The sequence below is a fragment of the Marmota monax genome, unplaced genomic scaffold, assembly GCF_021218885.2.
Source record: "Marmota monax isolate L192 unplaced genomic scaffold, Marmota_monax_Labrador192_F-V1.1 WCK01_AAM20220418_F8-fsc00077, whole genome shotgun sequence".
Taxonomy (NCBI): Eukaryota; Metazoa; Chordata; class Mammalia; order Rodentia; family Sciuridae; genus Marmota; species Marmota monax.
In genome coordinates this window covers 261,662-280,154 of record NW_026694610.1, presented here as the reverse complement: position 1 = coordinate 280,154, position 18,493 = coordinate 261,662, and the positions used below count along the sequence as shown (strand labels likewise).

Here is an 18,493-nt window from a genome sequence, read left to right as displayed (position 1 = left end):
AGGATTACTATGAGGTTACGATGGTGAAGTCCCACAATGACTTTATGAGAAGAGGAAGAGAGACCCATGTTAGCACACTCACTGTCTCACAATGTGATGGCAATACCATGCTCTTGGACTTCTCAGTCTTCAGAAATGGTAAACTAAATAAACCTCAACTTTTTTACATATTACTCAGTCTCAGTATTTTGTTATAGCAACAGAAAACAAGTTAAAATAAATATAAAAAATATATATAACCATTAGATCCTTATAAAATCCTATATCTATAAATATAAAGGCAATGAAAATAGGCAGCTTTGAAAAATAGCAAGGCACAGCTTTTTACCAAGGTATTTAGAGGACAGAAGTCCCTGGAAATATACTGGTAAGGGGCTAAATCTATGGCTGGAATAAACATTTGGATGGAAAAAATATTTTTGTCAGGTACAGTTACTGAAGTACATAGAAATGTTTAGGTAAATTGCTTAATTCCTTTCTAGGCTATTACATCAATTATTCTATGAAACCAAGAAGGAAGAGGTAATCGTTAATAGAAAATAATGCAATGGTGGTATTATTTCATGAAAAAAACATTTGCCTTTTATTCCACAGAAATTGATAAAATTGGTAAAATGCCTATTCTCAAACTTCTTAAAGAACTTATTTGGATATTTATAACATGACATTATTATTTATTATTATTTTTAAATATATGGCAGCAGAATGCATTACAATTCTTATTACATATATAGAACACAATTTTTCGTGTCTGTATACATAGTATATTCACACCAATTTGTGTCTTCATATCTGTACTTTGGATAATAATGATCATTACATTCCACCATCATTAATTACCCCATGCTCCTTCTCTCTCTCCCTCCAATACCTCTGCCCTATCTAGAGTTCATCTATTTCTCCCATGCTCCCTCTCCCTATCCCACTACGAATCAGCCTCCTTATATCAAAGAAAACATTCGGCATTTGTTTTTTGGGGATTGGCTAACTTCACTTGACATTATCTTCTCTAATTCCATCCGTTTACCTGCAAATGCCATGATTGCATTCTCTTTTATTGCTAAGTAATATTCCATTTTGTATATATGCCACATTTTTTTATCCATTCATCTACTGAAGGGCATCTAGGTTGGTTCCACAGTTTAGCTATTATAAATTGTCTCAGAAGATGATGTACAATCAATCAACAAATACATGAAAAAATGTTCATCATCATTACCAATTAGAGAAATGCAAATCAAAACCATTCTAAGATTTCATCTCACTCCAGTCAGAATGGCAGCTATTATGCATACAAATAACAATAAGTGTTGGGGAGGATGCGTGGGGGGAGGGGATGGTACTCATACACTCCTGTGGGACTGCAAATTGGTGCAGCCAATATGGAAAGCAGTATTGAGATTTCTTGGAAAACTGGGAATGGGACCACCATTTGACCCAGCTATCCCTCTCCTGGGTCTATACCCAAATGACTACATTATTTTTAAGTAACAAATTTTAGTTACATATCTAGCTAACAAGAAAGTTTTGCTTTTTTGAAGGGTGTGTGTTTTGATGAGTGGGTAATACACCATGCTTAATTTTTCTTGAATTGCCTCTTAATTTTTCTTGAACTAGCACAGTGACTTAATAAAAAGTTAATATATATGTATACTGAATAAAAACTAGTTGTTTCCTATTCACTGTTACCAATTTTCCCCACTATATTTTAATTATTTTATATGAATTCTTTGGTTCTAATAACAATGTGTAAAGTAAAACAACATTAAAATTTAAATCAGATGCAGCAATAATAACTTAACTTTTGAAAAACCAGTCAAGTTTCTCTTCTTGGATGTTACGGACTAGTAATGTGGAGTAACATACCTGCCCATGACCGGAATGTTGCAATGATTCCCATTTTACTGGCTAGAAACCGTGCTTCTCTGTCTTCTCTATTTAAAAGTGGGGAAGAGTATCAAAGACATACAATGTTAAAATAAAATGAGTTTTTGATGCTTCTTTATCAGAATAAGAGCTATCTATCACTGATGTTTAGATATTTACATATGAAATTAAAAAAGATGTTAAGAGAAAAGTTATCTACCCCAAAGCCAATTACCCAACTATAAACTGTACTTCTATTAAAATTCAGTACATAGTTTAAAATAAACTAAAAATTTTGCTGTTCCTATTCAGTTCCATATTCCCTGCCTTTCTGAAAATTATTTTTAGATGAGCTTTATTTTAGCGTTAGAAATCTACTTAATAAGCATCTGTCTTGCAAGGCTGCCCCTTAACAAAGAAAACTACCTAGGAAATCTCTTTTATTGCATTCTCTTATTCAAAATTCAAAGTTCTTGCCCCAAACTTATTTGAGCATTTCCAATGAGCAAGATGAATAATCTATATAGTCATTAAAATGTTATTAAATAACTAGATGATATTATTACCAACCACTTCCTACAATTATGTAACCAACTGTCTAACAATAGTTAAGACAATTAAGCAACAGATCTATTTATATTTGTTAAACATTTTTCATGGTAGATTTTTCATGGTCGGTTTCAATGATTTACAACAATCTGATAACTCTTAATTTATGCTCCTCCAAATATCCAGATAGACATTGGCCTACTATTATTTCATTCTCTAAGGGATGATAAAGTAATTATGCTAAAAATACATACAATACAAAAACAAAGATCTAGGTTTTACATTGAATTGTCTTATTTTTTAAATAAGAAATTAATCTTTAAATTTCCAAAGATTTCTTTTACTTTTTATAGTAATCATGAGAAAAAAGCCGTATAATTCAATGAAATAGGAAATTCATTTAAATTCACACTTCTCTAGTTCTATATGAAATCAGGCAAATATAAAAGCTTTAATATTAACACATAACATTTCATAAATTATTAGGAACCAGTGGTACTTACTTGAGCTGTCCTTCAGCAGTATCTGGACTATGTCTGTAGTGAAAATCAGTATAGGGTGCTAAAATTCGCTAATTAAAAAAAAAAGAAAGAGAAAAAGGTAACAAAAGAGCATGAAGTCTTTTATTATAAACAGCATTCAACCTATAAAAAGCCTAAATTAATTTTTCTATCTCTTTAATTGGGGTTTTCATTTAAACTTCCTTCTTAAAATTCATCAAGATATGATAGGTGACTTTTCTAAGTAAAAACTGAATTTCTGAACATTTAAATTGAGGTATAACGTAGATCAAAAACAGTACACAAAAAGTTGAATAAAAACAGTATTTTATCTAGGCTGATTTGGTAATTACTTTGTTTCAGCACTGTAAAGATGCCACTCAACCACAGCTAGTTGACTTTCTCCTTTGAAGGAAATTACTACTTTTTTTTTTCCCTCCAGTGATTTTTCACTGTCTTGAGTTTCAACAGTCTTACATGATGTACCTACATCTTTTTCCATTTTGTATCTCTTTTTTTTTTTTTGAGCTTTATAATCATGAAGCAATGCTAGTTTTACAAACTGGGTCTAGGCCATTGTTGCTTTGGTTATTTGCTTCTATCAATTTACTCTCTTTTCCAAAGACTATATATATATATATATATATATATATATATATTTACATACAGCAATAATAATGTCTATTTTATTCTGCTGTCCTTCCTTTCCCCCATCCCCTCCCCTCCCCTCCCATCACTTCTCTCTACCCAATCTAATGTGACACACTTTTTTTTCCCCTTACATCATCATACATGTATTCTATATAATAATGAGGGTCTCGTCTCCTTCCATCTTCCGTGCAATTCCCCTTCTCCCTTCTTTTCCCTCCCACCACTCTTCCCTATTTAGTGGTAATCTTCTTCTCATGCTTTTCCTCCCTACCCCATTTTGAGTCACCCCACTTATATCAGAGAAGACATTTGGCATTTATTTTTTAGGGACTGGCTAATTTCATTTAGCATAATCTGCTCTAATGCCATCCATTTCCCCGAAAATGCCATGACCTTATTATTTTTTAGTGCTGAGTGATATTTCATTGTGTATAAATGCCACATGTTTTTTTATCCATTCATCTATTGAAGGGCATCTAGGTTGGTTCCACAGCCTAGCTATTGTGAATTGTGCTGCTATAAACATTGATGTGGCTGTGTCCCTGTGGTATGCTGTTTTTAGATCTTTTGGGTATAGTCCGAGAAGAGGAATAGCTGGGTCAAATGGTGGTTCTATTCCCAGCTTTCCAAGAAATCTCCATATTGCTTTCCAAATTGGCTGCACCAATTTGCAGTCCCACCAGCAATGTATGAGTGTTCCTTTTTCCCTGCATCCTCACCAAAGACTATTTTTATTCCTTTCACTATGTTTATTTACTTTCCTTTTTTCTGTTTTACTCTAGATATTTACTCATCTTTCGTTCAGTTTACTATCCAAATATCCTTGTTCAAAATGAGTGTTTAATTTCACTGAATTTTGAATTCTAGGTATTATAATTTTCACGACTAGAATTTCATTTGATTATTTTTATAGATACAATTATATCGTGAAGTTCTTCATTATTTCACCTTTTTCTTCTTCCTGAACAAATTGCCATAGTTGTCTTAAAGTCTTTCTTCTAACCTGAATTACCTTTATCTTCTAACTTGAATTATGTATTGTCTATGGAATGTTTTCTCTTTGGGGATTTCAATCTCTATGGTCCTGTCTTTTCGTAGTACTACACATTTTTGACTATCTGACACTGCATTTTTATAATAGAATCCTCCTAGTGATGCTATACTCCACCAAAAAGGATTTATCCTTTCCTGCCAGATAGTAGATTAAAACAGCTGATCACTTTATACTAATGACCAACTGAGTTAAAATTAAGCTATGCTCTCTACGGCAATTTTGTTAAGATTAAGTATTAACTTTGGCCTTCCTGTGTTTCTAATTATGTCCCTTCAGTGCTTGCGATAGAGCTTATTGAGTACTTTTCTCCTCAGAAGTAAGAGATTGGGATTTTTTAAAACATATTTCAAAAATTATAAACTGAGATCTTCATCTAATCATTCAGACAGCATCAAGAATCTGGTGAATATCAAGAACAGAAAATTAGCCATGAAATATCCAGTTTTGTCATTTTAGCACCATACTTTGCTTTCTCTGATTCCACCAAGAGCCTACCTGGATTTTCAGTGTCCAACTACACCCTAAACAACAAGTAACTCTAGGGAAAAAAAAGCTCTTGTATATTAAGTGTAAATTCACTAGAAACAGAATAAACTTAAAAAGGGATATTAAAAAATATTTAAGTTAATTAAAATCTATTTTTAACAGGAAGACCATCAGGGTCTACCAACAGAGTCAACAGTACTGCAAAATGGTTATTCTGCCATTAGTAAAATTTTATTAATTTAGAATGAAAATAAAACTGATAAAATTCAAATGATATTAAAAATAGGATCATATTATCAATAGCAAATGCAATGACAAAGATAATAAAAGTGGAAGATGATGATAAATAATATCCAAAGTAACCAGCCTTCACTGAATATTTATGATGCTCCAGTACTATGTAAGGCATTTTAGGCAAATTAGAATTAATATAGATAAAGTACCTAGAATACACTCTTACTAATTATAAACTTTACATGAGTTCTACCTGCTGTTACTATTATTATTATTTATAGCATTTAATTATTATTACTTATAGTATTTAATCATCACAACAATTTTTTAAGGTTGAAAACCTTAACTTTCATTTTACCTATGAAGAAAGCAGGTCCAAGACAAGCTAAGTAACTTGCCTAAGGTCATAAAGCTAGTAGGGCACAGAGCAAAAAAATAAAACCTGATATGTATATCCTAAAATCTGTCCTCTTGGTTTTAGTTGGGTCATGTTAAGGAGAAAAAAATGATATTTGTGGTTTTACAGAAGAAGATATAAGCAAAGACAGTAATGTATTTAAAAATCAACAAAATATTTAAAGTTTATTTCATTTATATAAGGGCTTTGCTAATTTGTTATGTAATACATAGGACTAAAAACAGCCTATACATATTATCATCTTTTATTATAGTCATCTTCAATTTTAATAATACAGCTTTTCTACAGGAAAAAGAGAAAAGATTAAACAAACAACAAAATATCAACAATTCCAGTGTATTCTTATGGAACTATAAATAATGTGTTTGAAATCACTTATTAAGGAGACTATTTTGCTTACATGTTAGTTAATGACACGGGCTAATATCAATTTTATACTATGAAGTGTTTCTAAAAATAGTTTTTAAAGCTGGGCACAGCAAATGCTTGTATTCCCAGCTACTTGAGAAGCAGAGGCAGGAAGATTACTTGAGCCAGGCTGGGTAACATAGTAAGACCCCCATCTCAAAAAAAATAAATAAATAAAAGACATACAATAAAAGGAAGAAAGCAAGGAAGGAAAGCAGATCCTAATAAGACCATAACATTTAAGATAAGTTTCCTAAAATGATTTATAAAGACTAAGTAGGGTATAACAAATCTTTTATACCTTACATACTTTCATACCCAAACACAAATAAATCTTGATTTAAATTTACTGTGAATACTACCTGTAATGGGCAATGTAGTACATTCAGATGAATAAACTAAAAATATAGTGATAATTCTTATTCCAATCTCCACTACATATTTTTAAGAGTACACAGTATCTTATTAGACTAATTGTAAAAAATACTATGTGAATTAGTAAAAACTTAAAAATAGAGTACTATGAAAAAAAAAATGAACATACTTTCTTTCAAGTTGTATGATAGTTGCTAAAAACATGCTTCCAAATTCTGAGAATTTTAGTATGGTTTAATAAATAAATAGTACATACTCAAACTCTGTCAACATACTAAAATTCTTAAAAACAAATAGTACTCCTGAATAGGTAAATGTCTTAATGTAACCTTATTTATTCTTTTTTTATTTAACTTTTTAAATTTATATATGACAGTGGAATGCATTACAATTCTTATTACACATATAGAGCACTATTTTGCATATCTCTGGTTGTATACAAAGTACATTCACACCAATTCGTATCTTCATACATGTAGTTTGGATAATAATGTCCTTACTTATTCTTAATTTGCTCAGCAAACTTTTCATGGATAATACAAAAATAAAATTTGTTTTGCATGTCAATGAAATATTCCTGAGAATAATATATTGAATTCATTCCAAATAAAGAAGTTATAAAATAAGGGTGGGAATCAACAAGTTTTGGTTAACACAGGTTGGAAGAGTAATGTTGTTCTTACTATTAACTTCAGATTTTCAAAGTAGAAGTATGCATTTAAAATCATTTTTTAAAACTAGGAAGGAATATTGAAGTTCCTACCTCTAATTCTACATCAGCTCGCACATATTGTCGGGTCTTTGGATGATTAAGGAGGTGCAGAATTGTAGTAATGAGTGCCTCATTAATTCGACTTAATTGACAATCAATCACATTTTTTAAGATGGTGTTTAATCCACCTCGAAGGGCCACCACCTCTGGATTCTGAAGTGCTAAAATAAAAGAGAAAAACTTACCCAATTATAATGGGGGTAATAATAAAAAGTTACTTTCAAATCTAGGCTTTTACTTTAAAATTTAATTTTGAATCTGAAAAATTTTCTAAATCACCATATTTAACAATACACACACACACACACACACACACACGTGAATTCAAGCATTCAATACAGTTTAATACACACTCTTTAATAACTAGGGATGCCCAGAATTCTTATTCAAAAGACTAGGGACCTGGCTGGAGATGTGGCTCAAGCGGTAGCGCGCTCGCCTGGCATGTGTGCGGCCCGGGTTCGATTCTCAGCACCATATACAAACAAAGATGTTCTGTCTGCTGAAAACTAAAAAATAAATATTAAAATTCTCTCTCTCTCTCTCTCTCTCTCTCTCTCTCTCTCTTTAAAAAAAAAAAAGACTAGGGACTTTGTTTTCATGTGCATACACAAATGTGTGTTTTAAATACATTCAGGACTTACATTTTCATTTTCAATCTGTCAGAAAGTTGAGTTTCATTAAGAGGATAAACTCAATTTTTCTCCACAAGTTTAATCAATTATCCTAACATGGTTCTCAAATGCTTTTTTATACTTAACTATATACTAAGGGGTTTTCCCCCACTATATCAGGGTCTGTAACTCTTACTTTTTTTCAGTTTTTCTCTCTTAAAAACTTAGGTTAATGTTTTTTTTAAAGACATGAAATAACTTTTTTTTCCTTCTTCTTTAAAAACGTTTTTCATGGTTTGTGGTGAATTTTAGAAATATATTTTCTCCTACATTTTCCAAAAGGAGGTATAATTGCATACAATTAAAATACACAAATATTAATAATACAGTTCAATACACAATGTCTATACCTTTGAAACCAATACCCCACTCTAGGATCAGAATTTTCTTTATATATATATTTAGTTGTTGATAAACCTTTATTTTATTAATTTATATGCAGTGCTGAGAATCGAACCCAGTGCCCCACACATGTCAGGCAAGTGTGCTACCACTGGGCCCCAGCTCTAGGATCAGAATTTTCATCATCCTATAAAAGTTTCTTTGCACCATTTCTCCCTCTACTGCAGACAACCATTGCTCTCATTCCTAGACTTAGATTAGCTGTGACTTCGTGAGAATCAATTTGACAAACTCAAAAGAACCACCTAAACACACACAAAAATCATACAAATTTGATATTTCTTAATTTCTTTGTTTTCTACTTTGAAAATAGTACCATTTTCCTATCCCATTTACTTCCAAAATAAATCTATCAAATCTATATTTTCATGATTCCATTGTATTAAAATTACTTAGAAAAGTTCTGTTTTTCACTGGATTCAGTGTTTTCTAGGTATATATACAGTAATACTATCTTCTTTCTAACATACTTTTAATTTATTATTTTGCCTTGCAAATAACTAAAACTTTTTAAACAATGCTAATTAAGAGTAATAAGGATGTAGTATCTGAAGAGATCTACTACTGAGAATAGCATCAAATGTAGGTTAGAGATAAATATTCTAGAATGTTCACAACATAGGCATCTAATTATTTTACTTAAATATATGTATGGATATATGTATATTTGTGTGCATATAAGAATTACTTCTTGTTTTTTTAAAAACAAAGCTATACTGATAAATCTCTTTGGAGGCAATCATTTTATCAGTTTCCAACTACTTCTGTAAATTTTGAGGTAGCCTTTTTTTCTACTTTTGAATAACTGGAAATCAATATTTATCCTGAAAACTCATTTATCTCAATAAGTTTTCAAATACACATATATTTAAAAGTATTTTGTAATTAATAAAACTCATACATACCTTCTTTCTCGTTTCTTTTTAATCTTCTGTTTTTCTGATCTTTGAGTTTTCCAAACAAAATATAAATGTGTATTTCACTATTTTCTTCTTTCAACTATTATAGGTTAGGTTGAATAATCTATTATTACCTAATCAGAGTTATTTATTTTTTGTTGCTTTCCTTCTATTTTCTAAGGAAGTATTTTTTTTTCTTCTTTTTCCTGTTCCTTGGCTTTTAGTTATTTACTATTTACTTAATTATAAAAAAAGCATTTTATATGATGACACATTAATCCTGAGTATAGCTTTCCAGGGATCCCATATAGTCAGATTTTTATTATGTTGTAAACTTTCTTAATCAAATTTCTAAATTTGTTGCTAAACCAAAAGATACTGTAGAAAGTACTTTAAAATATAGAATGGTAGGATTTGGCTCTTTCTTTAGCTTAAACTTTTTTTTTAATTTATTTATTGTCCCAAGAGGAATGTGACCTACACCATTCCTATTTTAAGTAGCAGAAAACATGTCATCTCTTATTGCCATTAAAAATTACACTTATTTTGGCTGGGACTGTAGCTCAGTGGTTGAGTGCTTGCCTAGCACTTGTGAGATGCTGGTTCAATCCTCAGCATCATATAAAAATAAATAAATAAAATAAAGGTATTGTGTCCATCTATAATTTTAAAAAAATTAAAAATTATTTTAAATTACATTTATTTGCAATAAGTAAGACTGGACTTATATGCTAATTAGCCAGATATTTCTCTAAGGATTATTTGGCTTTCCTATTGATTTGTATTTAATGTTAATTTGTTACATTTACTGTTTGTTTTACTTGCTTATTCTGGCTCTACTTGTTTTCTTGACTTCTTAAGAGTAAAAATCTATAGGTACTAAAATCCCTGGGTTTTTAAAAAATATTTATATTAGTTATTGATGGACATTCGTTCGTTCGTTCATTCATTCATTCATTCATTTGTATGTGGTCCTGAGAATCGAACCCAGGGCCTCACACATGCTAGGCAAGCGCTCTACCACTGAGCCACAGCCACAGCCCCTCCCTGCAATTTCTTTTGATTCAAAATTCATTTTCAGAATTCATTTTCTTCACAATGATAAGATAAATATTTACATATGTCTTACCCTCAGGTTCCCTTTGCATTTAGAATTCATTTCTGGTACATGGTGGATTATTTATTATTTTAATCCACATCAGCAAATAGTGTAATTTATGTCAGACTTTCAGACTTCAAGGAGTTTTATTATAATCACTAGATTTTAGACAACTCCTATACCAAACTTCATAATGAGTAAAACTTTTAAGATTCTTACAATTTCAATGTCATTTAGAAACTGCCTGTTAAATAACAACTCTACTTTCCGACCAGAAATGCACTTTTTCATATTTTGTGCCAATAAGTAAAGGACTTATATATTAAAGGCATTATGAAATGATACATATTCCTTATAAAAAACTGTATTTTTATAACTTGAAGAAAATTCTGACCTAGTTCACAGATAATGGCAATGCATGCTCGGACCATTCTGTCTCTTTCCTGAAGTCCATCATTTCCAACTGCAATTAATGAGTTGGCCACAGAACTAGGAAACAAGGAAGCATTCACAGTAATCATCTGTAACAGAGAGGAATTGGAAAAAGACATTACTTCTGCATAATACATACTTTAAACTTATTTTGTTAAGACTCAGGTAAAGACCATAGAATCTTTATAAATCCAGCTAGTGATTTCACCCTTCTGTTGCATACTAATATTTCAAAGGATTCCTATAACTAATAATTGATGTAACAAATGTTAGTCATCCTTTCTATGAAAAAACATTTTTGATTTTTTTTAATGGTCCAGACTATAAATTAGTTTCCGAACAAAACTTTAATGTTTCCGAGTGTCCCGGTTACTCTAGAATAGAAACTATATCTTATATAGCTTTTCAGTTCCCAAAGTAAATCAGTGGTGACAACAGTAGTTAACACATTACATCCCTGATTTCTTTCTTTATATATGATTATCACCAAGTCCTACCAATTTACCTCATGAACATCTTTAACCCTAACTCTCCTTTTCCATCAAATTAATTCTGGGGAGCCCTCAATCCTCCTCATTTTGCTGCAAGAAACTTCTCTAATCTCCCTAATCTGTAGGCACACTGTTATATCACAAATATATTGTTACTATGCCAGAAGGAAGAATTAATAATAAAAATTTTTTAACATTTCAAAAATTCTGATGGAAATAGTACATATTTGGTGATAAAACTCTAGATGAATCTCATTAAATGAAGAATATAATTGGCAATAACACGTGGGATATAGAAAACAAGTAACATTTTGATTTGGAAAAGAGAAACAAATGGTTAATTATTATTTAGTAAAGACTATTTGGTAGACAGAGTATTTCAAAATAACAGGTCCCTAAACTGAGAATAGAGGAGAATGCCTTCTTTGCCTGGTAAGAAAATTCACCTATCCCGCAGATTAGTGGACTCAGAAGCCTGCTGGAAAAATAAAAATGTGCTTTGAAACAATTAGAGAATATAACTAAATGAACATCATACAATTAAAGACTACAGAGGATCAAAGGAAAGATGTATATGAATAGAGTTGCTGTAGACAGTTATCTTCCTTAAGCAGTATTCAGTTCAATTGGAATTATAGACAACATAAAATATTTTTAATCACTATAGGACCTAAAAAAGTTTTCATATCCATTTCGAAATCATTATCTTGCCTTAATCAAAAATTTAAAAAGGTGAGAAGGAAAGCCAGGAGAAAGTGGAAAGGGATATGAGAAACTGATCTCCCTGGGGGGAAAAATTCTAACCTCTTATATCAATTTGTACTTTAATATGGAGCAGTCTATTACTATGTTCATAAGAACTTATAATAAAATTTGTCCAACCAGTGAAATGCATATGATATATCTGAAAAGAACTGGATAAAAGTCAGACAATTTGACTTTAAGAGAAAATATGCTACGAATAAACAACAGTACCTCTACTAAATTAATCCTTTCCTTTTGTGCCTTAGTTTGCTCATTTGGAAAATAAAGATGTGTATAACCAGATGGTTTACAGAATTTCAAGTACAGAATAAAATTTTACCCTATGAATCTCACATGTCTACTAAACATATACTTACTTAATTCAATAAATTCTGCAATGGTACAAATATATAAAATTTAAAATTTTTTACAAATTAATCATTCCTCTTATTTTCCAGGGAAATATATGCAAAGAAGCTTACATTCTTTATAAAGCAGAGAATGCATTCCTCATAAATCAATGAATATTAATTAAGGGAAAAGCCACAGAATGTATTCATCATTTAAGTTTAATTATCTTTTTGGCATGATAGGACAAACATATATATAATAAATTAAATAAGGACTAGGTTATAAATTTGTAGAACTGATATGAAATTACAAAAGCACTAAGTTCTCTCAGGGTAACATCTGAAATTTGAGTTTAGTCAGGAAAATGAATACAGTGTGAAAGAGGTGAAAATGAAATGACAGGAGTAGGAAAGAAACAACAACTGAGGTAGTAGTGGCAGTCTGCCTACACACATGGAGACATAATAAGACAGAAATAGGTGGCTAAACCAAAAATGAGCTCTAAATGTCAGTGTAGGCATGTTCTACTTAATACTCACTACCTATATCACTTTGAAAATTTGGATACTGGGCTCTTGTTCTGGTGTTGTCACTATCTGGCTGTAAATCAAGGACATAAAATTCTACCAAATCCTTATAGTTGTAATAAGAAATTATATATGAAGAAAATGATGGCTTAAATTAGCTGGATAGAAAAAAGTGTAGAAATAACTGACTAGTAGGAAAAGTACACAGAAAATGTGTAAGAATAAAACAGAAAGGACTGCCTGGATAGAAGGGGGAAAGGGAAAGAAAAAAATTAGAGACACTGAAAGAAACTATCAGATAATCTCCAAATGAATGAGATAAGTGAAAGCTGAGGATAAGTGACATGAGTATTCCTTAATTTCTCTGAGTAAGTTAACTGAAAGCCCTCCCCGCAAAATTTCTGCTTTTCCTTTAAAATGTATCAATTATTTTATAGAAAAAATCAATTTTTTTCATACATACATACATACAAAAAAAAGTGACCTAGCAATTATAACACTAAACATTGATTCCTAGTAGTTCAATTGCCAAGATGGTATTGGAAAAAATAAACATGTAATATTAGACGCTAAAATTACAAATAAATTTAGTTGGGCTGGGGTTGTGGCTCAGCGGTAGAGCACTTGCCTAGCATGCGTGAGGCCCTGGTTTCAATCCTCAGCACCACATGAAAATAAACAAATAAAATAAAGGTACTGTGTTCAACTAAAAAAATAAATATTTAAAAAAATGAATTTAGTTTCTCTGGCCAATAATGGTCACTATTTATTAGCAAATTTGCTTTATCTTTAACGCTTTTGGCTAAACCAAAGAAAAACCCTTGGTCACAACTCTTCCTCTGAGCCGGTATCTACCGGGAGAGCATGCAATTTTCCTACTCTTGGATTCACAAATAATATCTAACTCAAATTTCTCTATTAGAAGACAAATGATACTTTTATTATGGTACTATTGTTTTTAAGAATGTTTACTTTTATTGAGTGTGCACAAGAAAATTTTGAGGGTCCCTAGGATATTTTCAGAAGTTCTACAAAATTAAAAACTTAGGCAAGGCACAGTGGCACACACCTATGATCCTAGTGGCTCAGAAGGCTGAGGCAAGAGAATCCTGAGTTTCAAGCCAGCCTCAGCAAAACCAAGGTGCTGGAGCAACGCAGTGAGACCCTGTCTCTAAATAAAATATAAAATAGGGCTGGGGATACGGCTCAGCAGCTGAGTGCCTGAGTTGAATCCCTAGTACCCACCCCTCCCCCACCAAAAAAAAAAAAAAACCTTTCCATAGCAACACAAATCAAAGATATTGTCGTTTAAACTCTTATTATCTCATAAGTATATACTGAAATTTTTTCTAGAGGTTCCAGTGCATATGTTAATACAAAAGACTGAATATAGAAGCAATTATAATAACCTAGGTATCTTCTATCAAGTTTCATTTTAAAAGACTGGCAAAAATCTAAAACAATGAAACTCTTAATTTTCTTTTTCTGGAAAACAATTATTTCCTAAAATAAATGTTATCTACTTGTAATGATTTATTGTTATTTTAACATTAATATTTTAGCCCCCAATATTATAAATATGGAGATATATAACCTCCAAGCCCAAAGAGTTGTTCTGTGTTCTTCAGAAAGAAATTCTGTTTTCTTGACTTGAATACTCATAGTATTAGGAGGGATTATATGAATCGACAAAATTTAGAATTCATTTTTAAATTTAAAATATGAAAAGCCAAACCACAGTCCTGAGATAACAGTTTACCTATAAAAAAAGTTTCAGAATCTATCTCCAATATCACTCTTAACTTTTCAAACTTCTTTTAAGACTCAACTTTTCCATTTATTTGTTTCTTACTATGGTCAACTGTGGGTACTATTACTAAGCGTAGGGTTCACAACTGGAAGAAAAAGGAAAAGGATGGAACGCAGTTAACAAACTAACTCATCCCATAATTTTGGAGCATTCACTGAATTCAAAGTAGAAAAGTGGTAAAGAACTATAAATTTCAACTGTTAAATAATTTTAGACATTTTTACATAATGAACATAAACTGTACAATTTTTATGAAGGAGGAAATGCCATACTTTTCTCAGGCTGTGTCCCAACAAAATTTACCTTCACTCTATTCCTTGGTCATTAGGGCATAACATTCAATAACAACAAAAAGAATTCTCATGAGCATCTTTATGGATTTAGCACATTCCTAAGAAGTTCAACTTATAACCTTTAATCCTACACAATAGCTTGAGTTGTTTTGGCACTTGCCCATGGACTATATTCAAATTCACCTTCAAAACAACAAACTTGTAATACTTGTGACAACTACTTTGTAGTATTAACTACAAGCATGCAATTAAGAGAAAACCAGGAAGGAGAGCAAGTAATTCTTTCTCTAATAACTTATGAAATATGTAATTACATTTACACTTATAATGCGCGAAAGAAATACTCTTCACAATGAAGATTTTGTAAGAAATATTCTAACTATCCCCCAATCACACAGAATAATTACATAAAATAGTTATGCTTACCTCAAAAATTAACACATCTACTTAATTTATATTACTTTAACAAAATTAAAATGTTTAAAGAAAATTTAAGATATGGATATTAATAGAAAGATTTCACAACCATCTAATCTAAAAACGTAAACAGTTAACACAAAAACCATAAACTTGCCTTTACTCTCACACATAGAGCATACCTTTCTGACTAATCGAAGTGCTTGTGTCCTCTCTACCTCGTTGCTCTGCTGTATGTCAATGCACCTAAATAATACACAAAATATTAATCATTGATAAAATCCTATTACACAACTTTTTTTCTGATAAATCAAAATAATTTTCATAATGTCAATATATATTAAAACTTGAAAACATATTTTTCGAGTACCAGCAAATACTTTAGTTACCCTATGTAGCTCTAGCAATAAAATGTTATTTTAAAAAACCAACCATTTCCTTGAAAACTTTAGGAAAAAAAATGTAGTAAGTTCTTTATAGGACTACCTCTATTTAAAGAAAGGCTCAGACACATAATCTACACCTATAGAATAAACTAACAGAAACCAACTGAAAAAATATTAATACACCTGATAAAATTCATTTTAGAAAAATTATAATGGGGAAATATTTTAATCCTGCTTTAGTTTGTGATTTTAACCAAGGCTTAAATATGTGTCATAACTGTCTTATACAGTATCTATAAAAATTCTATTTTAAAAAAGTATAATTTGAATTCTGATTTCTCCTCAATACCTAATGTTTGATCAAATATCACTTAGCTGACATTTCCTTGTAAAATTTACTAAATTATCCAATTTGAAAGAGTCTTTGTTTAGCATAACAGTATAAATCATTTTTTTGAATTTAGGTTTAGGTAGTAATTCAGTATTCTAATACTTTATATGTAGATAGTTTACTATTTAAAAATTGCTGCTTTTATAGTTCAAGTGAAATTAATCTAAGGCAAATCTATTATAAAGTAGGAGATGGGTGTAGCTGGGGTGTAGCTCAAGGTAGAGAGCTTAGCTCCCAGGTTAGAGCCCCAGCATATGAAACACAATAAAACTAAATAGATATAGAATTCCATTTTTGGCCATTACAGAGAGGCTTAAATAAGACTAATCCTCCAGCTAAAAACAATTGTGAAGGTTGGAAAAAAAAAACAAAACTTGAAAAACCAATTATTAAAAGAGCAATGGAGGCTGGGTCTCATGACACATGCTTGTATTCCCAGCAGCTTGGGAGGCTGTGGCAAGAGGATCACAAGTTCAAAGCCAGCCTCAGCAACTAAGCGAGGCCCTAACCAACTCAGTGAGATCTTGCCTCAAAATAAAAAACATAAAGGGATAGGGATGTTGCTCAGTGGTTAAGCACTCTGGGTTCAAGCTCTAGTACCAAAAAACAAAAACAAACAAATAAAAAGGATAATGGAGAATAATGCCTGAAAAGAAAGCAAAGAAAACTCTACGTTATATATGTATATGTGTGCATGGTTGTGTGTGTGTTTTACTGCGGATTTAATACAGGAACACATTACCAAGCCTTTTTAAATTTTGAGACAAGGTCTCCTAAGTTGCTGGCCTTTTATATGTACATTTTTATATGTAGATATAAATTCTCTTGCCTCAACCGAGTTACTGGGATTACAGAGTACACCACAGCAACTTGCAGGAGCTCTACATTCAACCAGTGTTTTCTCTTGGAGTAAATCTCCAGTCTAAGGGACATAGAGTCCTAAGAGAAAGCAAAAGTCTGTCTGAACTAGAAAGACAGAGGCTTAATTTTGTAGCACCTAAAGTGGCTAGGAGTTGAGGGGCAAAATCCCAAACAGAAGAAAGCACAGGGAAGTAAGTTAAAATATGTATGCAATGTTTTCTTCAAGCCAGTTGCCAGATTCTGTGTTGTACAAAAGCAGGATTAAGACATGAAGAAACCACACAAGATGCTACTCTCAAAAGTAAAGGTACAGAGCAGAAATGTCAGTAGGTATATAATACTGGAGATCAAATACATAATAAAAAATAAAAAGGCTGGGAATGTATCTTAGTGATAAACCATCCCTGAGTTCAATCCCTGCTACCAAAAAGAAAACCCAATTATGGTTAGCAGGGTGTAATGGCACAAATAGGCTGGGATGATGAGGCAGGAGTATCTCTTAATTTGAGGCCAGGTGGTCAACTAAGGAAGACCCTGTCCCAAAATAAAATAAGAAGAGCTGAGGAGAACCCGTGTTCAATCTCCAGTACTGCCAAAAACAGAACAAAAGAACAAAAAGCCTATGACTGATATATTCAAGAAAGTAAAAGGCGGAGAAATAAAGCAGAGACCTAAACATTTTAAAGGATAAAGAAAATAAAACTTAGTAACTAAAATTAAGAATTCAAGAGACTGTCTACTAGCAGGATAGAATGGAATACATTAAGTAGTAAGCAAGCACCCTGAAGTACAAAAATTAATAACTACCACCAAAAAGGGTTGAAAAATATAAGGGCATCAGACACACAGGGGAATGTGAAAAGATCCAACATGTGCATAGATGGAGTACCAAAAAGTCTAACAACAATAATTCATAAGCACTAAAAAATACTAACTGGTAGCCAAAACAGCTTCAAATAAGAAGGCAAAATAGAGGTATTTATACACAAATTAAACATGATAATTCACCTCTGGTAGTCCTTCATTACAAAAAGTGGTAAAAGAAGTTCATCAAATAGAAAGCAATTCAAGACAAAAGCACAGAAATAAAAGAAGGAAGACTACTGGAACAGGTGAATAATATGTAAATATACTTGAAATGTAAAACAATGTATGGACTATCTTGTGGGGTTAAGATTCAAGATTAAAATGTAACAACAGATAAAAATCATAAAAGAGAAGACATAAATAGCAATAGATTTATTTGGACTGTTCTGGTAGTAACAAAAGGGGCAGACCTCAATGTATGAAAGATATATGGCAATCTCTAGGGCAACTATTAAAAGCAAAGACTATAAAAACAAGACACTAACACAAGAGGGGGAAAATTCTTGATTATTCAAAAATGACAACAAAAGAAATAT

The 18,493-nt window shown here is 31.4% G+C and overlaps 1 protein-coding gene across 3 annotated transcripts in view; it reads right to left on the bottom strand.

The window, feature by feature from the left end:
• Positions 1-18,493, bottom strand: part of Rictor (RPTOR independent companion of MTOR complex 2) — a 116,819-nt gene that overhangs the window by 39,699 nt on the left and 58,627 nt on the right. For all 3 annotated transcript variants that reach the window (XM_046422228.2, XM_046422229.2, XM_058572057.1), the window contains 5 exons: positions 15,635-15,698; positions 10,782-10,908; positions 7,305-7,474; positions 2,919-2,986; positions 1,867-1,934 (listed from right to left, as the gene is read on the bottom strand). In XM_046422228.2, coding sequence (XP_046278184.1) covers positions 1,867-1,934; positions 2,919-2,986; positions 7,305-7,474; positions 10,782-10,908; positions 15,635-15,698 — 497 coding nt within the window. The remainder of the gene's footprint in view (positions 1-1,866; positions 1,935-2,918; positions 2,987-7,304; positions 7,475-10,781; positions 10,909-15,634; positions 15,699-18,493) is intronic.